The 26,379-nt window shown below is 45.3% G+C and overlaps 1 protein-coding gene across 1 annotated transcript; it reads left to right on the forward strand.

Moving 5' to 3' along the window:
• Nucleotides 1-12,767: 12,767 nt before the first annotated feature.
• Nucleotides 12,768-17,717, forward strand: LOC121291434 (zinc finger protein 271-like). Its single transcript, XM_041212598.1, has 2 exons — nt 12,768-12,806; nt 13,362-17,717. Exon 2 carries the CDS (start codon nt 13,840-13,842, stop codon nt 14,704-14,706), a length of 867 nt encoding a protein of 288 aa, XP_041068532.1. The 5' UTR covers nt 12,768-12,806; nt 13,362-13,839; the 3' UTR covers nt 14,707-17,717.
• The last annotated feature ends 8,662 nt before the right edge of the window (nt 17,718-26,379 follow it).

Consider the following 26,379-nt stretch of genomic DNA (forward strand, 5'->3'; position numbering starts at 1 on the left):
GTCAGAAAGTGACCAGGCTGTAGGAGCAGCGTGATTTCCCTCATGGTTCACTATCCTACTGACCCTCACTGTGAATCAGTCTCCCAGTGAGGGGGCAGACTCATTGTAAAGGGAGATCGGGTTATAACCTATAACTGGCAGCAGAGCAGGGTAGGAATGGCTGCACACTAGCTCAAACTCAGTGTGTCAAGGAGCACTGAAGGTTGCACCTTCAGGCTGCAGTCCCCCTCACTGCATGGATGGGGTGGGGTGGGGTGGGGCGGGGGTGGGGGGGGGCGGTGTGGTTTTGAGGGTAGTTCCTGATCTCAGCCCAGATAGAGAGGAGGCAGGGGGCAGAGAAGCAAGTGGCAGAGAGGGAGCCAATGCTGCTTCTGACATGTCTATCTACTAGTTTGATGATAATCATGGAATGAGGGATCTGCTGGGCTGTGAGATTGTGATGGAATACAATCCTGTTGCTGCTGATAGTTCACAGCACCTCATGGATACCCAGTTTTGGGATCTGTCCTTAGTCTCCTTCCCTAGTGATGATTAACACGGTGAAGTACTCATTCATCAGTTGGGAGGGTAGTTTTCCTTGAACTTGTTTGATCTGAAGCCATGAGACTCCATGGAGTCAATATTGAGACTTCCCCATCTGCCAGTGGGATGGGACATACTCAGGAATAGTGACGGAGGAGTCTGAGATATTTCCAGATTGATACGATTCAGTGAGTATCACTGCTACTTGACCAGTCTGTGGGGCAGCTCTCCTCACATGGGCACTTGTCCCTCAGATCTTGGTAAGAGAGACTTTCTAGATTTCACTGAGCTGAGATCACCTTAATCTTATTCTGAAACAATGCCAGGATTGTGTGGATCCACCTGATTTTCCCCTTATTACTGGACTTTATAGTGATTGTTTATCATCGTTTGCAAGGCCACTTCAGAGGGCAGTTCAAAGTCAACCATGTTGTGTGGGACTGTAGCAGATTCCCTTTCCTGAAGGATAATGATTGGGTTTTTAGAACAACCTGAAAATTTTCATGTTTTTATTTTATTCTATTCCTCAAATTCCAAAACTTATTAAATTCAGTTTCACAACGTGGAGTGGTTGAGGTGAAAGACATAGATGCTTTTAAGGGGAAACTAGATAAGCACATGAGGGAGAAAGGAACAGAAGGATATGCTGATAGAATGAGATGAAGACGGTGAGAGAGGCTCGTTTGAAGGATAAACACCAGCATGGTGAAATTATGCCAAATGACCTATTTCTGCACTGTAATTCTATGTATGCAACTTTCCACAGCTGGATTTGAACTCTCAATCTCTGGATTGTTAATCCAGCAACAGAGCAATTCGGCTGCCACACCTGGAGACACATTTATTGGAATGTCTTTTAATGCCTTCTTTAAAGATTTTACCTGAAGGCCTCGGCTTTTTCCAAAAGCCTGGGCTTGGATTTGATAGTTTTGCCCAGTGCTGTGGCTGATAGCTGAATTTGGGATGTGCAGTCTGAGCGAGTGCAGTGTATCTAATTTCCCAGGATAAACCAGAATGTTTCAATCAGCCACACTGAAGCAATATTTTCCTTGGCTTCTAGCACTTCCTGCCCAGCGTGTCTTCTCCAAATAATTTTGGGAAATAAGGGTAGGAATTTCAAACTTTCCATTGAATCAACATTTCTCCTGAGTGTTTTTTATGTTAAACACATATTCTAAAGGTAAAACTGGTCTTCACCAGCACAAATCGAGCTCATAATGAATTGATAGCCCATTTTACACTCCACCCAACCGTCTTTTCTATTGTCCTTATGGCGCCTGGGAAAATGGGGGTGCTGGGTGGAGGAAAGAAAGTAGCCATGTTGTCTGCTCCTGGTCACTATCCAGTGTCCCTACTGGAAACAAGGTGTGGGACAGTTAAGTTAGGAACTTAATCAGACTTGCATCTGATCCCCACACAGGGGAATAGCAGACTGGTACTCACTGTGGAACAGTCTCTAACTGAGGAGTCAGCCCCTTCAGCAAAGGAGGAGAGGGAGATGGAGGAAATCATGTTTCCTTTTCCTGTTTTACAGAAGGATTGCACCGTACTACAGAGAACTATTCCGTACTATTCTCTGTACAGAGAATACAGAGAGGATAGACACCACAGATAAATTCTGACCATCACCCAAGGCACAACTGTGGGAATACATCCAGTCCCTTCACAGCATTGCTCAACACAAGAGAAGGTTGGGCAGTGAAACCATCATCTGGAAATCGGTTGGATCAGGGGAGTTTTGACATATCATCAGATCTGAAATTGGTCAGTAGAGTGGAACCTTCCATCAGAATCAACCTCTCCGAAGGTTTGGCTGTGGGCGATCGGTCCAGGTGAGGCTGGGCAGAAGTGTGAGTGGGGTCCAAGTGTGGTGAGAGCTTCAATCATTCATCAAGCCTCATGAACCACTGACTCATTCCTACAGGTGAGAGGCTGTTCAAGTGTGAGGTGTGTGAGGAGGTCTTTACAGGCTCATAAGATCTTCTAACATGTGAGGTGCAACTGTTGTCCAATATTTCACACAAGGACAACTTCACGGAAGAGAAAGCATTCAACTGTGAGGTCTGCGATCAAGCCTTAGCACATTCATCAACACTCGTGAAATATAAACACATTCACACTGGGGAGAAGCCATTCAAGTGTGAGGCATGTGACAAGAGCTTTGCACAATCATCATGTCTGATGTATCATCGACGCATTCATACAGGAAAAACTGTTCAAATGTGAGGTGTGTGCGAAAACATTCTCACACTCACCTGACTTCAAGACACCAATGCATGCACACTGGGAAGAAACTGTTCAAGGATTTGGACAGGTTAAGAGAATGGGCAAAGAACTGGCAGATGGAATACAACGTGGGGAAGTGTGAGATCATGCTCTTTGGTAGGAAGAATAGAGGCATAGACTATTTTCTAAATGGGGAGAGAATTCAGAAATCTGGAGTGCAAAGGGACTTGGGAGTTCTAGTCCAGGATTCTCTTAAGGTTAACTTGCAGGTTGAGTCGGTAGATAGGAAGGCAAATGCAATGTTGGCATTTATTTCGAGAGGACTAGAATATAAAAGCAGGGATGTGCTGCTGAGGCTTTATAAGGCTCTGGTCAGACCACATTTAGAATATTGTGAGCAATTTTGGGCCCCATATCTCAGGAAAGATGTTCTGGCCCTGGAGTGGGTCCAGAGGAGGTTCACGAGAACGATCCCAGGAATGAAAGGCTTAACAAATGAGAATGTTTGAGGACTCTGGGTCTATACTCGATGGAGTTTAGAAGGATTAGGGGGGATCTGATTGAAACTTATAGAACACTGAAAGGCCTGGATAGAGTGGACATGAGGAAGATGTTTCCATTAGTAGGAGAGACTAGGACCCGAGGGCATAGCCTCAGAGTAAAGGGAAGACCTTTTAGAACATAGCTGAGGAGAAACTTTTTTAGCCAGTGAGTGGTGAATCTATGGAATTCATTGCCACAGAAGGCTGTGGAGGACAGGTCATTGAGTGTATTTAAAACCAAGATAGATAGGTTCTTGATTGGTAAGGGGATCAAAGGTTACGGGGAGAAGGCAGGAGAATGGGGTTGAGAAACTTATCAGCCATGATCGAATGGCGGAGCAGACTTGATGGGCCGAATGGCCTAATTTCTGCTCCTATGTCTTATGGTCTAAGTGTGTGTTGTGTGACAAAGCCTTCACAAACTCTTCGACTCTCCTGAATCACCAGCGCATTCACACAGGGGTTAAGCTGTTCAAATGTGAGGTGTGTAACAAGAAATTTGCATGATTATTGACCCTGGTGAATCACCAATGCTCTCATACAGGAGAGAAACCATTCAAGTGTGAGGTGTGCAGCAAAACATTCTCACAGTTACCGAACCTCTGCACTCATTAACGGGTTCACACAAGGGAGAAGCCATTCAGGTGTGAGGATTGTGATAAGGCTTTCAACTGATCCGCTGATCTCCTGAGACACCAGAGGATTCAGAGGGGAGAAACCCTTCAAATGTGAGGTTTGTGACCAAACCTTCACACAGCCATCGACACTGCTGCAACACCAACGTGTTCACACAGGAGAGAAACCATTCAAGTGAGAGGTGTGTGGTAAGGGCTTTGCAAAATTATCAGGATTGGTGTATTAGCAACGCCGTACCCTTTTTCAAAGCTGCGCGTGCCCCCAGTTTCATTTTATTCTTTGTCTCATCCAACGTCTCAACAAGAAACTTTTTCTCTTTCTCTCAAATGCTAAGGAACGCAAGCTCCAACAACTCATTGATACCAACACCCATCTAGGACCCTCCACCCCTGCCTGTCCCTCCGTCCCCAACCCATCTTCCAATCCCAGCCCCAGCCGTGTATTCACTATACCCCCTGACCTTCCCCTCTCCGATGCTGAACGTTCAATGCTCAGCAAAGGACTTAGTTTCATACCCCTACGCCCTCACCTTAATGAATTTCGGGCTCGGCACGATGCTGAACTCTTCTTCTGCCGTCTTCGTCTCCGGGCTCACTTCTTTGGGCAGGAGTCCTCTCCCCGTTCAACGGATCCTTTTACCCACCTCCAATATTATCCCTCCACCTGGACCCCTCCCTCTGGATTCTTACCTTCTCTTGATCTTGTCGGGGCGACATTAGTCGTCTCAATTTCTCTGCTCCTCTCACCCATTCTAATCTTTCTCTTGCTGAACTTACTGCACTCCATTCTCTCAGGTCCAACCCTGACATCGTCATCAAACCCGCTCACAAGGGTGGTGCTGTTGTTGTCTGGTGCACTGACCTCTACCTCGCGGAGGCTGAGCGTCAACTCGCAGACACTTCCTCCTACCTCTCCCTGGACCATGACCCCACCACTGAACATCAAGCCATTGTTTCCAGGACTGTCACTGACCTCATCTCCTCTGCGGATCTTCCTCCCACAGCTTCCAACCTGATAGTCGCCCAACCTCGGACGGCCCGCTTCTAACTCCTACCAAAATACACAAACAGAACTGTCCGGGTAGACCGATCGTGTCAACTTGCTCCTGCCCCACAGAACTCATTTCTCATTATCTTGACTCCCTCCTCTCTCCCCTTGTCCAGTCCCTTCCCACCTACATCCGTGATTCCTCTGACACCTTACGTCACATCAACAATTTCCAGTTCCCTGGCCCCAACCGCTTGCTCTTCACCATGGACGTCCAATCCCTCTACACCTCCATCCCCCACCAGGATGGTCTGAGGGCCCTTAGCTTCTTCCTCGAACAGAGGCCCAAACAATCCCCATCCACCACTACTCTCCTCCGTCTGGCTGAACTTATTCTCACACTGAACAATTTCTCCTTCAACTCCTCTCACTTCCTCCAAATAAAAGGTGTGGCTATGGGTACCCGCATGGGCCCCAGCTATGCCTGTCTCTTTATGGGGTATGTGGAACATTCCTTGTTCCAGTCCTACTCCGGCCCCCTTCCACAACTCTTTCTCCGGTACCTCGATGATTACTTCGGTGCTGCTTCGTGCTCTTGTCGGGACTTGGAAAAATTTATTAATTTTGCTTCCAATCTCCACCCCTCCATCATTTTCACGTGGTCCATCTCTGACACTTCCCTTCCCTTCCTTGACCTCGCTGTCTCAATCTCTGGTGATAGACTGTCCACCAGTATCCATTACAAGCCTACTGACTCCCACAGCTACCTTGACTACAGCTCCTCACACCCCGCTTCCTGTAAGGACTCCATCCCATTCTCTCAGTTCCTTCGCCTCCATCGCATCTGTTCCGATGATGCTACCTTCAAAAACAGTTCCTCTGACATGTCCTCCTTCTTCCTTAACCGAGGTTTTCCACCCACGGTCGTTGACAGGGCCCTCAACCGTGTCCGGCCCATCTCCCGCGCATCCGCCCTCACGCCTTCTCCTCCCTCCCAGAAACATGATAGGGTCCCCCTTGTCCTCACTTATCACCCCATCAGCCTCCACATTCAAAGGATCATCCTCCGCCATTTCCGCCAACTCCAGCATGATGCCACTACCAAACACATCTTCCCTTCAACCCCACTGTCGGCATTCCGTAGGGATCATTCCCTCCAGGACACCCTGGTCCACTCCTCCATCACCCCCTACTCCTCAACCCCCACCTATGGCACCACCCCATGCCCACACAAAAGATGTAACACCTACCCCTTCACTTCCTCTCTCCTCACCATCCAAGGGCCCAAACACTCCTTTCAAGTGAAGCAACATTTCACTTGCATTTCCCCCAACTTAGTCTACTGCATTCGTTGCTTCCAATGCGGTCTCCTCTACATTGGAGAGACCAAACGTAAACTGGGCGACCGCTTTGCAGAACACCTGCAGTCTGTCCGCAAGAATGACCCAAACCTCCCTGTCGCTTGCCATTTCAACACTCCACCCTGCTCTCTTGCCCGCATGTCTGTCCTTGGCTTGCTGCATTGTTCCAGTGAAGTCCAACACAAACTGGAGGAACAACACCTCATCTTCCGACTAGGGACTTCACAGCCTTCCGGACTGAATATTGAATTCAACAACTTTAGGTCTTGACCTCCCTCCTCCAACCCCACCCCCTTTCTGTTTCTTCCCCTTCCTTTTGTTTTTTTCCAATAAATTATATAGATTTTTCTTTTTCCCATCTATTTCCATTATTTTTAAATATTTTTAAATATTTTATGCTCCCCCCACGCCCACTAGAGCTATACCTTGAGTGCCCTACCATCCATTCTTAATTAGCACATTCGTTTAGATAATATCACCAACTTCAACACCTCTTTGTTCTTTTGTTCTGTTGTCTGTGACATCTTTTGATGATCTGCTTCTATCACTGCTTGTTTGTCCCTACAACCGCACCACCCCTCCACTTCTCTCCTCCCACCCAACCCACCCACCTTAAACCAGCTTATATTTCACCCCTTCCTTGGATTCACCTAGTTCTGTCGAAGGGTCACGAGGACTCAAAACGTCAACTCTTTTCTTCTCCGCCGATGCTGCCAGACCTGCTGAGTTTTTCAGGTAATTCTGTTTTTGTTTAGGATTGGTGTATTGTTGGCGCATTCACGAGAGAAACCGTTAAAGCGTGAGGTGTGCGACCAAATATTTGTAAACTTATCAATCATGAAACACTGACACATCCACCATGAGGAAAAGATGTTCAAGTGTGAGGTGTGTGACAAAGCCTTCACAAAGTCCACGTTCTTCCTAATAGACCAGACCATTCACACAGGGGAGAATCCCTTAATGTGTGAGGTTTGTTGGAAGGCTTTCACACAGCCATCTGATCTCTTCAGGCACCAGAGGATCCACACAGGGGAGAAACTATTCAGATGTGAGATTTACATTAAAGCTTTGGTGATGTCTTCAACCCTCATGGGGCACTAGAGGATTCACACAGGGGAGAAACTCTTCAGATGTGACTTTGTGACAAAGCTTTCACACAGTCAGTGTCTCTCCTGGTCCATCAATGTACTCACAGAGAGGAGAAATCGTATTGGTGCGAGTTCTGTAATAAAACCTTCACACGTTTTTTGGTATTTTAAACAAACTTCCATTTGGAATATTTGTGTAGTTTTTGTGTTAGTAAAGTGAGCCAGCTCTCAGGAGTGGGTATAGGGTAGAATCAGACCCTGCTTTAATTGGTGCTGTGAATTATAGACAGATCCTCTTCAGGTGATGGGTGTTTGACTAATACCATGGGGAATGTTTGTACTCTCCTGTCTGGGAGGACTACTATCCTGAGTATGGTGAGGGAGTCGGGGTGAGTCTCTACAGGCCTGAGTTCCCTCAGCCCATCATACCTCAACGTAATAACAGTGTGATTTGTTCACCTTACACTCTTCCAAGATTCATTTCATGTTCTGGGAAAGATTTTGAGTCATTTTCAAATGTTTTGTTATTTTGGTCAATTCAAAGTTTGGTGTAAGCCGAATATTATATTGTTTGTCTGCTGTTTTATCAACCTTCTATATAGATTTATAACTGAAAGTAAATTTATTTTTTAGTCAGCATGGTGTGTTCCTATTCATTGAGACACTCAGGAGCCTACAGTAAGAGTCCTATACACAATATATTGGTGAATGTCACTGTGAGCTGGTATACCTTCTCCATCAATGGGTTTATCATTTCCAGTTCAAACAAAGCATAATGTTTCCCTCAAAGAAAGACCTGCATTTATATATCAACTTCCAGAATCTCAGGTTGTCCGTAAGCACTTTACAGTCAATGTAGTGTTTTTTGCTCTATTGTTGTAATATAGGAAACGTGTTAGCCAATGTGTGCACAGCAAACTCCCTCAAACATCAATGTGATAATGACCAGATAACCTGTTTTTGTGTCATTGAATGCAGGATCCATTGGCCAGGTCATCAGGGCTTAAACTTATTGTCTCATCCATACTAATAATTCCTCAGGCTCTGGGCTTCCTGTATAAACCTCTACCATCATTTATTAAAACACAAACATGTTGTAAAATGAGTGAAGAAATTATCCTGTAGATGTTTACACACAGCATTGATCATGAAGCTAATCAGGTCACAATGTACCGCCCTTCAGTAAAACAGCTTCAATTGGTCACACAATTTTTTTTTCTAAGTTTACTTCAGTAAAACGAAAGCAAAATACAGTGGATGCTGGAGATCAGCAATAAAAAACAGAAAGTGCTGGGGAAAACTCAGATCCGGCAGCATTTGCGAAAAGAGAATCAATGTTCCAAATTCAACATGACTCTTCTTCGGAACATGTTGGACTCAAAACAATTCTGAGATTCTCACAATTTGGAAAATGCCCTGACTTACTTTTCTGAGGTTCAAAATAAATAATCTCCCACTTCCCCACATTGAACTCGTTGTTGCAGCTTCGTCCCTCACTTAATCTATCAATGTCCCTTTGCAATTTTCCACTCCCATCGATATGACTTACTGTGTCACCTAACTTACTGTCATCAGTAAACTACCCCATCCTATTCCTCCAACAAAGTTATTGATCAATATAATGAAAAGCTGAGTCTCCTGCACAGATCCCTAGGGATCACCACTGGGCACATCCTGACAATCAGAGAGCATCCCCTTTATCCCTACTCTCTGTCTCCTATCTCCCAAACACATTATCAACCCATGTCACAAGGTTCCCTCCAATTCCCTGCACATTTATCTTGTGAATGATCTCATGTGCAGAACATGATCAAATACCTTATGGAAGTCCAGTTAGACAAACCTCCATCTATCTTGTCCAGCATGTTAATGATCTCCTCAAAATGTTTTATAAAATTGATCATGTTGGTTACAATGACTTGCTGTACAAGAATGCAGTAACAGCTATAACGACCCAGAGAACATGATGAAGATAAGAAATTAGAGCAGGAGTAAGCCATTTGGCCCCTGTTAGCTGCTGCACCATTCAATACGACCAGGGCTAATCTACTACCTCAATCCCAACTTCCCACACTATCCCCATATCCCTTATTCCCTCAGCATCCAGAAATCCATCAATCTCAGTCTTGAACATATTCAATGACTGAGCATCCACAGCTCCCTGGGGGAGAGAATTCCAAAGATTCACAACTCTTTCAGTGAAGACATCTCTCATCTCAATCCTCATTGGCTGACCTCAAATTCTGAAGCTTGAAACAAACCTTTTACAGCAACAAACTTCCAAGCGTCAGCTAGTGAGTGATATTTCCATTGTCACAGTCAGTGCAGTTCCCTTTCCTTCACTCAAACTGGTTGTGCAGTCTCCTGCATCAAACTGAACCCGTTTATAAACTATTGTGATGTCTGATCTCACTGGGATGTACGGTGTGAGGGTGAGGCTTGTCCTGTGATCACACGGTTTGACCCATCCGGTTAAAGGGTCTTCACTTTGATTAAACAGAGCTTGTCAAACCCTTTGGCTTCATTTCAGTGACAATGACTTATCGTGCTTGAATACAATAACAGGTTTCCACTCAGTTACAACCCAGGAACAGGGCACACAGGTGATGGACAGGGATGGGATTGTTTGTCTCCTACCAATGATGTTACATTGTTGTACACATTTACAGCAACAGGAGGAGGCCATTCAGCCCCTTGATCCAGGTCCCTATTTAATTCCACGATGACTGTTCTGTATCTCAAATCCAATACGCTGTCTTTTAATGCTGATCCACTGATAAACTTAGGAACATCAGAATAGGAGGAGGCCATTCAGCCCCTCAAGTCTGTTCCACCATTCAATTCGATTATGGCTGATTAGTATATTAACCCCATCCACCCCACCTGGCTCCATTTTCCTTAATACTATTCCTAACATGAATCTCTCAATATAATTTTACATTTACATTTCAAAGTAGTAATTGGGGTGTTGGGTAAACTGAAGACAGGAGTTAAAGGGACAATATTTGCCTGGAAAGTGGAGGTGACATTGTTCCCTGAGTGTCGGGTTGGTGCAGAGCTTGGGAGAAACATTGCATTTGTTTGTATCAGTGTAAAGCCAGTGTCAGAGTGAGAAGGAGGCTGAACAGGAACTGCCCAAATTGGTTGAGAAGTTAAACAGAAAGCTCCCTGACTGTCACAGAATGTGACACTGTCTGGAGAAAGAGTTTTGACATTTGTTTCTGGACCAAACTTTACTCCACCCCAGATGAGACTTGGACACACAATCCCTGGCTTAGGAGGCCAGTGCCTTATCCATTAGGCCAATGTGGCTGGACATGATGGGGTTTGGTGACCTTAACTTTGACCCTTTGTCTCGATGTAATCGCTGCCAAATTTGGTGCCTTTTTGTGGGCTGGCCCTTTCTTTTCATCCACAACCAGATTGGATCAATTCCAAACATTCCAGTAATGAGCTGACAGGATCGAGATTTGCTTTTTGTGTGTCAGTAATTAATACTGGCAAAGTGTAGATTGTATGTGAGAAACAGTTGTCTTTCCTGAGGTTTCCTTGCTAGCCCTGATTACGATGTTGTAGTGATTTCCCCAACCCAGCTTCCCGGTCACCTCCTTGACCTCACTGTCTCACCTGGTCTCACTACTCTCATTGTACCAATCACAGAGAAGGCCATCTCTGATCACTTCCATGTGTTACTCAGCACCCACAACCCCCTCCCACATTCCAGCTCTACCTCCTTCTGTATCTGTCCCTCAAAAAAACTATTCCTCAAATCACTAACAACTGCACTCTCCAAATCCCAACTGTCTCGGCCTTTGGGCCTCCATGCACCACAACATTTCTGCAGCTCCTGATTTACTCAACCCCACCCTCACCTCCACCTGAGATGCCCGAGGCCCCGATAAAACCATTCCCCTCTCTCACGCTGGCCCTTTCCCCATATCCACTCCCTTAAATCCAAGAGACACAGACTTGAAAGGTTATGGTGGACCATCCACTGCCAGTGGACATCCAGGGACAGTTTAGATGGAGCTTGACTCTGTATCTAACCTGTGCTGTACCTTCTCTGTGAGTGTTTAATGGGACAGTGTCAATGTGGAGAAGTTATTCCTTCAAGTTCATATCCCAGTGTTTTTTAAATGTGATGAGGGTTTCTGCCTCTATCACTCTTTCAGACAGTGAGTTCCAGACCCTCACCACACTCTGGGTGAAATAATTCCTCCTCAACTCCCTTCTAATCCTTCCATCAATGACTTTAAATCTCTGCTCCCTGGTTATTGACCTCTCTGCTCAGGGAAATAAGATTGAAACAATGCCATAGCTGCCTCTGCCACTTTACTCCCTTCCACAAGCCCGCCTGGTCAAACTTCCAGTAATGCTCCCCCTGTCCAAGCCCTGAACTCACATATTTCCCTAGTGTCTCTCCTAACTCCCCTCATGCCTTCCCTGAGCTCATCTTGTCCATGAGACCCACCCTCGAACCTATTTTCACTAAACTGATCACCCGACTTCCCCTCCTGGTCCCCATGTTTGTTGATTTTGTTCACGGTTCCCCCTCATCAGATGTTGTCCCTCTCTCCTTTATATCTGCTGTTATCACCCTCTCTTCAAAGAAACCAACACTTGACCCTTCCTTCCTTGCAAAGTATCGTCCCATCCCCAACCTCCCTTTCCTCTCCAAAGTCCTTGAACATGTTTTCATCTCCCAAAACCTGGGAAGGAAAATGGGGTCAGCTGACAGGTGAGAGGCAGAGCGAGGGGTCAGGCAGGGTGGGATGACATCAGGCAATGGGCGAGAGGCCTCTAGAAAGGTCTGACAAAGACTGAGAAATCACTCCCCTTGTCATTCCCTCAGTCACAGAGTCAATCCCTGAGTACCAGTCCCTCCAAGCACAGGGCATGGCCTGAGCACCGAATCACTCGCTGAGCCTTCTTTCCTGTGTCCCTCTCTCCTGTGCTCCCTCTTTCCGGCTCCCTCACTCCTGTTCCTCCCTCTTCTATGTGCTGATCCCACCACTGCACCCCATTGCTGCCTTGGATGCTGTGGGTCTTCCTCTTCTGATCTGTTGTCAAACACATTCGAGGCTGCACATCCCACACTGATGTTGTCAGTTTGAAAGCCTCCGAAGATAAAGAATGTTATTCCCACACTAGAAATCTCTGTCTAATGTTTACCAGGAGGAACTGAAACAGCAGCTGCAATAAGTGAGGTTTTATTCAGATGGGACAATGACAAGTTTAAATCCCCACCTGATCTGCTGCTCAAAGTCATCCCCGTTTCACTGATCAGTTTCCCAAACTTCAGGAAACTCATGTTACTCCAGAAATATTTGGATTGGCTGTGAGAGACGTCATTCAGAGAGCCCACCCACTCTGCCCATTCTCTCCTCTTCCTCTTCCACAGCTGGTTCACTTCCTGTAGGGACTGAAAACCAAGTGAGGAGATGGTGAGTGAAGGAACAGAATTTATAATAATTACATCACATAATATCCACACTAATGTTCAGGCAGTCTGACTATCCTGTGGGGAATCAGGTGTGGAAATGCCCCTTATGCTGTGTGAGAAGATCCAGATGAGAGAGCTGTTTACTGGGTGTTTTGTGCTGAACTGTTTGGCTGGAGCTGTGTGTTGGATATTGTGTGTTTATTGGAAGCTTTTCCCTTCTGATTTACAGGCTGAGTTTTGTTGATGGGTCATTACTGAATATGAGAAGCTGGATCTGTGTGGGGGCTGCAGACGGTGCTGATCAATGGGGCCTGTGCCTAAAGGGGTTCCTCGATTCATTGGCCAATAGTCTGTCAATCAGGACAGTCATTGTCAAAGCAGCCAATCTGGTGCACAGACTATCCTGATTGACAGTCTACCTGGCTAATGATTGCTCTTATTCTGAACAACAGCTAATCAGGGGCTGCATTGGAGCTACCAGATTGGCCAGTCAGGCCCTTCAGCAAGGGAGGAGAGGGAATTGGAGGAAATCATGTTTCCTTTTCCTGTTTTACAGAAGAATTGCACCGTATTACACCAGAGAATACAGAGAGGATAGACACCGCAGATAGTTCCTAACCATCACCCAAGTAACAACTGCACAACTGTGGGCAGACAGCCAGTCCCTTCACAGCAACGTCCAGCACAGAGAAGGTTGGGCAGTGAAACCATCGTCTGGAAATTGGTTGGGTCAGGGGAGCTTTGACATATCATCAGATCTGAAACTGGTCAATGGTGTGGAGCCTTCCATCAGAATCAGCCTTTCCGAAGGTTCGGCTGTGGGCGATCGGTCAGGGTGAGATTGGGAAGAAGTGTGAGCGGCTCCAAGTATGGTGAGAGCTTCAATCATTCATCGAGCCTCATGAACCACTGACTCATTCCTACAGGTGAGAGGCTGTTCAAGTCTGAGGTGTGAGGAGAGCTCCAAAGGCTCATAAGATCTCCTAACACAAAAGGTGCATCTATTTAACAACTGTTACCACAAGGGTAGCTTCATGGAAGAGAAACCATTCAAGTGTGAGTTGTGTGATCGAGCTTTCGCACAGTCATCGACGCTTGTGAATCACCGGCGCATTCACACAGGGGAGAAGCCGTTCAAGTGTGAGCTGTGTGACCAGGGCTTTGCACAATTATCAGGCCTGGTGAATCACCGGCCCATTCACACAGGGGAAAAACCATTCATGTGCGAGCTGTGTGACAAATCCTTCTCGCAGTCATCGACCCTCCTCGTGCACAAACGCATTCACACAGGGGAGAAACCATTCAGATGCAAAGTGTGTATCAAATCATTCTCTGATTCATCAACCCTACGCCGACACCAACGCATTCATACAGGGGAGAAACCATTCACATGTCAGGTGTGTGACAAATCATTCTCATCGTCATCAGATCTCCGTATACACCAACGGATTCACACAGGGGAGAAACCGTTCATGTGTGAGGTGTGTGACAAGTCTTTCTCATCATCATCGGATCTCCGCGTACACCAACGCATTCACACCGGGGAGAAACCATTCAAGTGTGAGGTGTGTGACAAATCATTCTCGCAGTCAGGGAACCTCCGCACACACCACCGCACCCACACAGGGGAGAAACTGTTCAAGTGCAAGGTGTGTGACAAATCATTTTCTGACTCAACGAGACTCCTGCTTCATCAGAGGATTCACACAGGGGAGAAACCATTCATGTGCAAGGTGTGTGGCAAGTCATTCTCAGTGTCATCGAGCCTCCGTGTACACCACCGCACTCACACTGGGGAGAAACCATTCACATGCAATGTGTGCAAGAAATCGTTCTCGAGGTCATGCAACCTCCGTGTCCATCAAAGGATCCATACAAGGGGAGTAACCCTTGACGTGTAAGGTTTGTGATGAAACTTTCATGCCTCTTTAACCATCCAGGACACCAGAGGATTCACACATGGGAGAAATTCGTTAGGGGCAATGTTTGTGACAAGGCTTCCACCCACTCTTCTGATCTCCTGAAGCACAAGTGAAACCACACTGGTGAGAAACCATTTGGCTGTGAGGTATCTCCTGGTCCATCAACACCATTCAGACAGGGAGAAACCCTATCAGTGTGAGACCTGTAATAAAGTCTTCACTGCTGTTTGACCTTCTGGAACACCTTTGAGCCTACACCTAATAAAGTTACTCCCAATTTGTTGTCAGAATGTGAATCTCAACACAATCTCACTGCAAAGGGTGTTCAGTGATATTGGGGCACAGAACAAGATGCAACTTTCACTCACATCAAACAACTCGTGTCAACAACGCCAATGCTGAGGTACTGTGATGTCATTGATGAAGTCATCCTGCAGTGAGATGCCAGTGAAGCAGGACTTGGAGCAATTCTCATGCAGCAAGGACAATCAGTTGTGTTTTTATTCAATCATTAACACAAACTGAAGCACCCAGATTGAGAAAGAGAGCCTGGCTATTGTCTTTGCTACTGAGCATTTCAACTGGTACCTGTTTGGGAGTGAGAAAATGATTATAGAGTTTGACCACAAGTCATTTCGAAGCATCTTTCTCAAACTATCTGCTCCAAAGTGTTTATAAAGATTGTTACTTCGTTTGCAGAGATATCATTTGGAAGTGAAGTACAAGCAAGGGAAACAGATGTACTTCACCGACATGCTGTCGAGAGCTGCACTCTCTCTGAAGGAAACTGATGATGCTGGTACAGAGTGTGAAATCTTCCAGATTCAACAAGAAGCAATAGCACGGATCTGGAAGTTATCAACCCAGCAGAGACATTGAATCTGACAGACAAGCGTCTTGCTCAGATCAAGAAAACTACACGATGAGATGCAACTCTTCAAATGTTACAGGAAGTTGTGATGAAAGGATGGCCTGAAACCATCAAGGATACACCTGTTGCTGTAAGAGTGTATTGGGCAGACAGAGATGAAGTGATCACACAAGATGGCATCTTGTACAAAGGGACTAGGGTCATTATCCCTAAAGAGATGAGAAAAGTCTGAGGAAGACAAGAGAAGTGCTCTACGAGAAAAGCAAAATAGCAACTGCTCTACTGGCCAAACATGAGCAATGAGATTAAGGACCACATCAGCCAGTGCTGTGTTTGTAATGAACATCAAGCTAAGCAAGATAAAGAGCTGCTCATGACTCATGACCTCCCAGACAGACCATGGATGAAGCTTGGATTAGACCTCTTCACTCTCACTAGAATTGATTATCCCGTCACAGTCGACTACTATTCAGACTTCTGGGAGTTAGACCAGCTGATGTCAACGACTACCAGTGAGATTGTAGAATGCCTGAAAGCACACGTCAGTCATCATGGTATTCCTGACATTGTGATGAGTGACAATGGCCCTGAATTCATGAGTGAAGAGTTCAGGCACTTGATGAATGACCGGGAAATTCAACGCTACACATCATCTCCACACTGTCCCCTGTCAAATGGAAAGGCAGAGGCAGCGATGAAAACTGCCAAAGGATCATCAAATCATCAACTAGACCCAGCACAGATGTGTACAAGGCAATCTTACATTGGAGAAACACACCTACTGAAGGCATGGAAAGTTGTCCAGTCCAGTGACTAATGTCACGCTGCACCCAGACTACTCTTCCAACAGCTAAAAAACTAGAGGCCAGAAGTAGTAACAGGGAGTGATTGACAAGATCAAAGTGAAGCGACAGAAAGATAAATTTCACTTTGATGAAGCTGCCAAATTGTTGCCAGAGCTGAGAGTTGGAGAGCTAGTCAGAGTGAAAACTTTCAATGCACTCAACAAAAGTCAGCTCACTTGACTCGTGTAGAGAAGTTGTCACCTCGATCGTACACGGTGAAAGTGAACAACCAGATCTATCATCACAACCGCAGACATCTACGTGCAACCGGAGAAGCTGCTCCTTCACAGCAGACAGCTGATGAGGCAGATCTGATTTCACCATCTGAGCAAGGAACTGAACGACCATCAGTCCCAGAGGTCAACTGTTCCCCAACAAATGCAATGGATCTGCAGCAAAAATTACCACAGCAACAACACTCGCCACGGCAACAACATTCCCCAGAGAGACAACGTCACTTCAGGAACCAGCAGACACCGGATGAACAGCCAACAACAACTCACACACGTACCATAAGAAGACCTGAACAAATTAAAGATTGTGTATGTAGGGAGAGACAAAATCGGACAAAGTTTTGTGTTCATGTATGATCATTTTCTTCATGGGCTATGTATGTGGAGTAACTTGTAAATGACAATGCATGCAATGTTTTTTCTTTTTCTGAAAAGGGGATGTCTGGATAAATCCCTTTTTACGCTGTGGCTTCTCATATTGATGTGAACACTGATGTCATCACATGCAAATCAAGGTTTGAGAGCAGGAGCCATTTTACACACTACATGGAACATTGTTTAAAATTCACTAATTTTTCCAAAACCACTTCATCCAATTCAGCGTCATGAGGACTAGCAGCCTAACCCAACAGGCAATGGGTGCTAGGCCAAGACAGGACGCAGTCCATCACAGGGCACATATTCACATGCACATACACACACGTGGGGACAATTTACTGTAGCCGATCCACCTAATCAGCATGTCTTTGGATAGGGGAAGATAACCGGAGTACCCGGAAGAAACCCACGTGGACATGGGAAGAATGTGCAAACCCCACACAGACAGACACCTGAGGTCAGAATCAAACCTGGGTCCCTGGAGCTGTAAGGCAGCACTAACTGTGCCCCTGCACTGCCTTTGTTTAAAATTCATATGGCTCCAAATATTTAGTTTTCTGAAGCTTGGGAAACTGACCAGTGAATTGGAGGTGACTTTGAGCAGCAGATTAGTTGGGGATTTCAACTTGTCATTGTCCCATCTGAATAAAACCTCACTTATTGCAGCTGCTGTCTCAGTTCTCCTGGCAAATGTTTGACAGAAATTCCTAGTGTGTGAATAGCATTCTTCATCCTCGGAGGCTTTCAAACTGACAACATGAGTGTGAGATGTGTAGCCTCGGAATCGGATCAGAAGAGGAAGACTGACAGCACCCAAGGCAGTGAAGTTGTGTAGTGTCGGGATCGGCACATGCACAGGAGAGAGGGGCACAAGAGGGAGGACTATGGGAGGGAGGATCAGGGAAGACAGTGGAGAGAATATTGAGTTGGTGCTTGGGAGTAATTCTGTTTCTCGGGGAGTGACTGATTCGGTGAGTAACATTATGACGGGGTGTAACTCTGTTACTCAGGAGTGACTCTGGGACTAGTGGAATTACTCTAACTTGGGGTGTAACACTGTGACTTGTGGAGCGATTCTGCTCAGAGTTGAAACTGTAGGGAGTTGTTCCTCTTGGAGAGTGACTGTGACTCAGGGATTGACTCCAGGGTGACCAGCTCTGAGGAGATAAAATAAGGGACACTTTGACTATGGGATCTTGGGGGGAAGGGGCGGGCCAGTGCCTGACCTGCTGAGCATTTCCAGCATTTTTTGTTTTGATTCTAGCTTTTAAAGCACAGAAACAGACCATTAAGCCCATCTGCCTTCTTCTGGTTCTCATTCTCCACATGAGTTTCTCCCTCCCTATTTTATCTCACCCGATCGGCAGATCCTTCTATCCCTTTCTCCCTCATGTACTTCCTGGCCTCCCATCAAATACATCAAAACCATTTGCCTCAACCATTCGCTGTGGGAGCAAGTTCCACATTCTAATCATTCTCTTGGGAAAGAGGTTTCTCCTGAATTCCCCATTGGATTTATCATTATATTTCTGCCCCTAGTTTTGGAATCCCTTACACAAGTGGGAACATCTCTCTATTTACCCCCAAATTTTTAATTTAATAATTCTTTAATTTTTACTTTAAAGGTTTCCATTGTGTCACCCCCTCAGCCTTCTCTTTTCTAGGGAAAAGAGTGCTAGCTTGTTCAGTTTTTCCTGACAGTTACAATCTCTCAATTCTCAACATCATCCTTATAATTGCTTTTTGTATCTTCTCCAGTTCCTTTATGTCCTTTTTCAATCTGGAGATCAGTACTGTGCACAGCTCTCCAAGTGTGGTCTAACCAAGGTTCTGTACAAGTTCAACATAACTTCTCTGCTTTGCAATTCTATTCCTCGAAAAATGGACCCCAGTAACATTGTTCTATTTTATTAAGAATGACCTTGTTGACCTGCTTTGCTACTTTTAATGATTGATGAATTTGTAGTTCTGCTCTTGCACAACTTGTAAATATGACATTTGGTCCTCCCTAACCTATTCAATTGAATAATTTACCCACAAAAAGGAACAAAAACTGTTGTTACTTAAAACATCTCAATCGCACCATTGTCTACGCTTCCCTAAAGTGCACACACCCAGCTCTCCGAATACAATGGCAAAATACTGTGAATGCTGGAAATCTGATATATATTCAGAAAATGCTGGAAAGACTCAGTTCAGGCAACACTTGTGGAGAGAGAAACAACCTCTCTGCTGCCTTTGACATGCTATCCTCTTCCTCCAACTCTTCTCTGTTGTCCAGTGAGTGGGACTATCACTTGGCCCACTTTTGCCTCTTCAGTTGAAGCCAGAGAATCTCCTGCAATGGTTAATCTTCCCACCCCCATCGCTCTGGAATCTGACCAAGGGTCTATCTTCAGCCACCATCTATTTCTCATCCACACGCTGCCCTTGTGTAAAACCATCTGGTGACCTGATGTCAGATTCACAGAGGTTCTCTTACAACCTACCCAATTTTAAGTTGAGTCAGAAAGAAATGTCACACCACCAGACAAAACAGAAAACTATTAGTAAAGGAATGGCAAGCAGAAAGCTTCAAGAGGGAGAGAAATGATTTGAGGACCATGACATGAAGCGGCGCACCTTAGATCTACAATCTTAACTGGGGCAGGAGCCCTTCAGCAACAGTAAGGGAGATGGATTCAAAACTGGGAGTGTCAAACTTTTATACTTTTACTCCACAGTCTGGAGAAAACAGTCTCTCACCAGTCACAGAAAACCAATGTAGAACGTAGTCCCATGCTATTCATTTAACCATGTTGATGGGTGTCAGAAATGGGGGTGAAAGATGGGGGTTGAAGTAGAGGGGATGGTGGTGAAGGAGGGGGGAATGGGAGGTTAAGGAACAGTGGAACAGGAGTAGGCCATTCAGCCCATCAAGCCTGTGCACCATTCAGTCAGATCATGGCTGATCACCAACCTCAATTTCACTTTCCCAGACTAGCTCCATATCCCTTGATGTCATTGGTCTCCTGAAATCTATCGATATGTCTTGAACATGCTCAATGGTTGAGCTTCCACAGCCCTTGAGGGTAGCAAATTCCAAAGATTTATACCCTCTGAGTGAAGAAATTCCTCCTCATCTCAGACTTAAATGGCTTATCCCTTATTCTGAGATTATTTCGATTCGTTTTAGACTCTCCAGCCAGGTCACAGATTTTATCTACATGTGTCCTGTGAGAATTTTGTAAGTTTCAATTGAGTCACCTTTCATTCTTAGAACCTGGGGAATATAGACCCAGTCTCCTCAATCTCTCTTCATAAAACAATCCTGCCATCCCTGGGATTAATCTGGTGAACCTCAGAGTCACAGAATCACACTGCAGTAGAGGGCCTTTATCCCATCGAGTCTGCACCGACACGTGAGAAACACCTGACCTACCTACTTTATCCCATTTACCAGCAATTGGCCCATAGCTTTGAATGTTATGACATGCCAAGGGCTCATCCAGGTACTTTTTAAAGGAAGTGAGGCAACCTGCCTCCACCACCCTCCCAGGCAGTGCATTCCAAACCGTCACCACCCTCTGGGTAAAAATGTTTTTCCTCACATCCCCCCTAAACCTCCTGCCCATCACTTTGAACTTATGCCCCCTTGTGACTGACCCTTCAACTAACGGGAACAGCTGCTTCCTATCCACCCTGTCCATGCCTCTCAATCTTGTACACCTCGATCAGGTTGCCCCTTAGTCTTCTCTGCTCCAACGAAAACAACTCAAGTCTATCCAACCTCTCTTCATAAATTAAATGTTTCATCCCAGGCAACATCCTGGTGAATCTCCTCTACACCTCCTCCAGTGCAATCACATCCTTCCTATAATGTGATGACCAGAACTGCACACAGTACTCCAGCTGTGGCCTCACCAAGGTTCTATGCAACTCCAACATGACCTCCCTACTTTTGTAATCTATGCCTCGATTGATAAAGGCACTCCTTCTATGGCAAGTATATCCTTCCTTAGATAAGGGGAACAAAGCTATGCACAATACTCCAAGGCACTATATAACTGCAGCAAGACATCTTTGCACTTGTACACAAATCTCCTTGGAATGAAGTGAACAGGGTAATCTGTTTTGGTCAGTAGTGAGGGGCAGGAGGATGTGACTGTCAGTGAGGCAGGTAATGGAACTGAGCAGACAGTAATGGAGGAGACACAGACTTTGCAAATATCAAACAGGTTTGAGGTGCTTACAACCTGTGTGGATGAAAGCAAAATCTGCAAGGTGGGTGAGCTTCCTGGCCATGGCACTGTGGTACAGGAAGCCATTCAACCGGAGAGCAAAAAAGGAATGTAGTGGTAGTAGGGGATAGTATAGTGAGGGGGATTGACACTGTTCTCTGCAGCAAAGAGCGAGAGTCCAGACGACTGTATTGCCTGCCCAGTGCCAGGGTTCAGGACATCTGCTCAGGGCTGGAGAGGAACTTGCAATGGGAAGGGGCGGATCAGGTGTCGTGGTTTATGTAGGCACCAATGACAAAGGTAGGACTAGGAAAGAGGTTCTGCAAAGTCAGTATGAGGAGCTGGGTAACAAATTAAGCAGAACCTCAAAGGTAATATCTCTGGATTATTACCTGAGCCACATGCAAATTTTCATAGGGCAAATAAGATTAGAGAGATAAATGCATGGCTCAAAGACTGGTGTGGGAGAAATGGGTTCTGGTTTGTGGGGCATTGGCATCAGTACTGGGGAAAGTGGGAGCTGTACCATTGGGAAGGCTTGCACCTGAGCCGTGCTGGGACGAGTGTCCTCGCAAATCACAAAACTAGGGAAGTAGAGGGGGCTTTAAACTAAACAAGAGGGGTGAGGGATCAAGCTTGGGTAGAGGGAGAAATTCAAGGTGTAGAGCCAAGATAGGAGAGCAAAATAATAATATGAGAAATGAGGGTCAGAAAATGGCAGGAAGGGACAGAGAGAAAAACCTAAGAATACAACAACAGTCAAGATGAGATATTACAAAGGTAACAAAAAGACAAAACTGAAAGCTCTCTATCTGAATGCATGCAGCATTATGAACAAAGCCCACACGAAAGTAAATAAATATGATCTGATAGCAATTACGAAGATGTGGCTGCAGGACAACAAAGATTGGGTCCTTAATATTGAGGGTTACGTGACATTCAAGAAGAATAGTTGTTAATCAAAGAGGGTATTGGTGCAATAGTTTGAGATGACCTTAGTTCAGGAGGTCAGAATGTAGCATTGGTTTGGATGGAGGTGAGGAATAGGAGGGGAAATAAATCATTAGTGGGAATGCTTTACACGCCTCCTAACAGTAGCCATGGTGTAGGACAAAGTATTCAAAAGAAAATATTGTATGCTTGTGATAAAGGGATGGTAATAATTATGGTGATTTTAATCTACACATAAACTGGAAAAATCAGATTGGCAGTAGTGGCCTGGATGAAGAGTTCTTAGAATGCTTTCGAGATAGTTTCTTAGAGCAGCATGCTCCGGAGCCAAACAGAGAGCAGGTTATATTAGACTTGGTATTGTGTAACATGATAGGATTAACTAATGACCTCAGAGTAAAGGCACCGCTATGTAGCTGTGATCACAATATGATTGAATTTTACATCCAGTTAGAAGTGTGGGTCTAAGACTAGTATCTTAAACTTAAATAAGGGCAACTATGTGGGGAGGAAAGCTGAGCTAGCTGAAGTGAACTGGGAAACTAGGCTGGAGGATGGATCAATAGAGAAGCAGTGGCAGACATTTAAAAGGATATTTCAGAGTATTCAGAATAAGTATATTCCTACTATGAAGAAAAATTCTAAGGGGAGGACTTACCATCTGTGCGAAGTAGATGTGCTGGTACATCCATGTTAACTAAAGAAGTTAAGGAAAACATCAAACTGAAGGAAAAAGTATAGAACTCTGCAAAAGTGAGGTTTGGACAGAATATAAAGAACAGCAGAGAATGGCTAAAAGGGTAATCAGGAGAAAGAAATTAGAGTCTGAGAGGAAGCTAGCTAGAAATGTAAAAACGAATAGCAAGACTTTCTACAGGTATTTAAAAAGGAAAAGAGTAAGTAAAGTGGGTATTGGTCCTCTGGAGGTTGACAGTGGAGAGTTAATAGTAAATAATAAGGAAATGGCAGAAGAAATGAACAAATATTTTGTTTCTGTGTTCACTATAGAGGATACAAAAAACATTCCAGTAATAGCCGCAAATTAGGAGGTGAAAGGAACTTGGTGAAATTGAAATTACTGGGAAAATGATATTGAGAAAATTGATGGAGCTGCAGGCTGGCAAGTCTCCAGGTCCCGATGGACTATATCCAAGGGACTTAACAGAGGTGGCTGATGACGTCAATGTGCTGGTGTTAATTTTCCAAAATTCGCTAGATTCTGGAAAGGTTCCATCAGATTGGAATGTAGCAAATATAACCCCTCTATTGAAGAAGAGAGGGAGGCAGAAAACAGGAAACTATAGGTCAGTTACCTTGATGTCTGTCGTGGGGACATTATTAGAATTGATCATTAAGGAGCTTATAGCTGGGCACTTAGAAGAGCTCAAGGCAATCCAGAAGAGTCAGCATGGTTTTGTGAAAGGAAAATTTATTAGAGTTGTTCGAAGGAGTAACATGCACAGTGGATAGAAGGAAGCCTGTTGATGTACTGCACTTGGATTTCCAGAAGGCGTTTGATAAGGTGTCACATCAAAGATTATTATGCAAAATAGAAGCGCATGGTGTAGGGGGTAACATATTAGCATGGATAGAAGATTGGCTGGCTGGTAGAAAGCAGAGTATGCATAAATGGATCTTTTTCTGATTGGCAGGATGTGATGAATGGAGTTCCACAGTGGTCGGTACTGGGGCCTCAACTTTTTATGATTTACATCAATGAGGGGAGTGAAAACATGGTAGCTAAATTTGCAGATGACATAAAGATAGGTAAGAAAGTATGTTGTGAAGAGGACATGAAGAGGTTGCAGACAGATATAGTTAGGTTCAGTGAGTGGGCAAAGATCTTGCAAATGGTGTTTAATGTGGGAAAATGTGAAGTTATTCACTTTGGCAGGAAGAACAAAAAAGCAGAGAAAAATGCAGAAGAATCTAGGTGTTCTAGTACATGAGTCACAAAAAGTTAGTATGCAGGTACAGCAGAGTAATTAAGAAGGTTAATGGAATGCTATCCTTTATTATGAGAGGGATTGAACATAAAAGTAAGGATGTTATGCTTCAGTTATATAGGGCATTGGTGAGACTGCACCTTGAAAACTGTGCAGTTTTGGTCTCCTTATTTAAGGAAGGACGTAAAAAAAAAAAAAATGTATTGGAGGCGGTTCAAAGGAGGTTTACGTGATCGATACCAGGAATGAGTGGGTTGTCTTATGAGGAAAGGTTGGACAGACTGGGCTTGTTTCCACTGGAGTTTAGAAGAGTGAGGGGTGACTTGATTGAAGCATACAAGATCCTGAATAGTCTTGACAAGGTAGACATGAAAAGGATGTTTCCTCTTGTGGGTGAGGTCAGAACTAGAGGCACTTTTTTAAAATTAGGGATCGCCCTTTTAGGATAGAGATTAGGAGAATTTTTTTTCCCTGAGAGGGTTGTGCGACTTTGGAACTCTCTGTCTCAGAAGGTGGCGGAGGCGAGGTCATTGAATATTTTTAAGGCAGAGATGGATAGATTCTTGCTAGGCAAGACAATCAAAGGTTATTGGGTTAGATGGGAATGTGGAAATCGAAACACAAGAAGATCAGCCATGATCTTATTGAATGGCGGAGCAGGTTCATGGGGCCGAATGGTCTACTCCTGTTCCTATTTCTTATGTTCTTATGAAGGAGGGGGATGGGGGGTGAAGGGGGGGTGGGTGGTGCAGCGGGGGTGGATGGGGTGTGATGGTGTAGAGGAAAGTTAAACGGCTACGAACCTAGGGCTGGGATTTACAGGTGCGCACCTCCAATTCCAGCCCCGCCCACGTGACAGCCGCTTGGGCTCGCGCTTTCGCAAATTCGAACTCCCAAACACTGGGCGCCAGCCACTGCTGTGCGTGCCAGAACTACAGCTCCCATCAGGTTCCGCGAGTGCATGCGCAGATTCCACATTGCCGCTTGTCACTGCGCAGGCGTGTATCGATAATATAATTCCGACTGGGTGAAAGGCTGTCCCCAATGCACCTGTGCAGAACTGGGAGCAGCCGTGAATCAGTGATGTCCCATCCCTTCGGGGTGATTGGATGACCAGATTGATCGACATGTTGATTGTGGGAGAGATTTCAAATTATTCATGTCATCGATTGGCTGTGAGGGACATCAATAAGAGAGCCAGTCCCTCTGTCCATTTCCTCTTCTGCCTCTTCCTTTTTTAAATTCATTTATGGGATATGGGCTTCGCTGGATGGGCTCATCCCTAGTTGCCCTTGAGAAGGTAGTGGTGAGCTGCCTTCTTGAACTGCTGCAGTCCATGTGGTGTCGGTATACCCACAGTGCTGTTAGGAAGGGAGCTCCAGGATTTTGACCCAGCGACAGTGATATATTTCCAAGTCAGGATGGTGAGTGACTTGGAGGGGAACCTACAGGTGGTTGTGTTCCCATCTACCTGCTGCCCTTGTCTTTCTAGATGGTGGTGGGCGTGGGTTTGGAAGGTGCTGCCGAAGGAGACTTGGTGAATTCCTGCAGTGCTTCTTGTAGATGTTATGCACTGCTGCTACCGTGCATCAGTGGAGGAGGGAGTGAATGTTTGTGGATGTGGTGCCAATCAAGCAGGCTACTTTGTCCTGGATGGTGTCAAGCAACTAGAGTGTTGTGGGAGCTGCACTCATCCAATCAAGTGGAAAGTATTCCATCATACTCCTGACTTATGCCTTGTAGATGGTGGACAGGCTTTGGGGACTCAGGAGGTGAGTTACTCATCACATGATTTCTAGCCTCTGACCTACTCTTGTAGCCACAGTATTGATATGGCTAGTCCAGTTTCAGTTTCTGGTAACCCAAGGATGTTGATAGTGGGGGATTCAGTGATAGTAATACCATTGAATTTCAAGGACAATCGTTGGATTCTCTCTTGTTGGAGATGGTCATTGCCTGACACATGTGTGGCATGAATGTTACTTTCCACTTGTCAGCCCCAAGCCTGGATATTGTCCAGGTCTTGCTGCATTTGGACATGGGCTGCTTCAATATCTGAGGAGTCGTGAATGGCGCTGAACATTGTGCAATCATCAGTGAACATCTCCACTTCTGACCTCATGATGGAAACAAGGTCATTGATGAAGCAGCTGAAGATGGTTGGGCCTCAAACACTACCCTGAGGAACTCCTGCAGTGACATCCTGGA

Source organism: Carcharodon carcharias, chromosome 19 (genome assembly GCF_017639515.1).
Source record: "Carcharodon carcharias isolate sCarCar2 chromosome 19, sCarCar2.pri, whole genome shotgun sequence".
In the NCBI taxonomy this organism is placed as follows: domain Eukaryota; kingdom Metazoa; phylum Chordata; class Chondrichthyes; order Lamniformes; family Lamnidae; genus Carcharodon; species Carcharodon carcharias.

What these genes read in the sequence shown, in the direction of transcription:
- LOC121291434 (XM_041212598.1), top strand. Translation starts at nt 13,840, where the DNA reads ATGGAAGAGAAACCATTCAAGTGTGAGTTGTGTGATCGAGCTTTCGCA.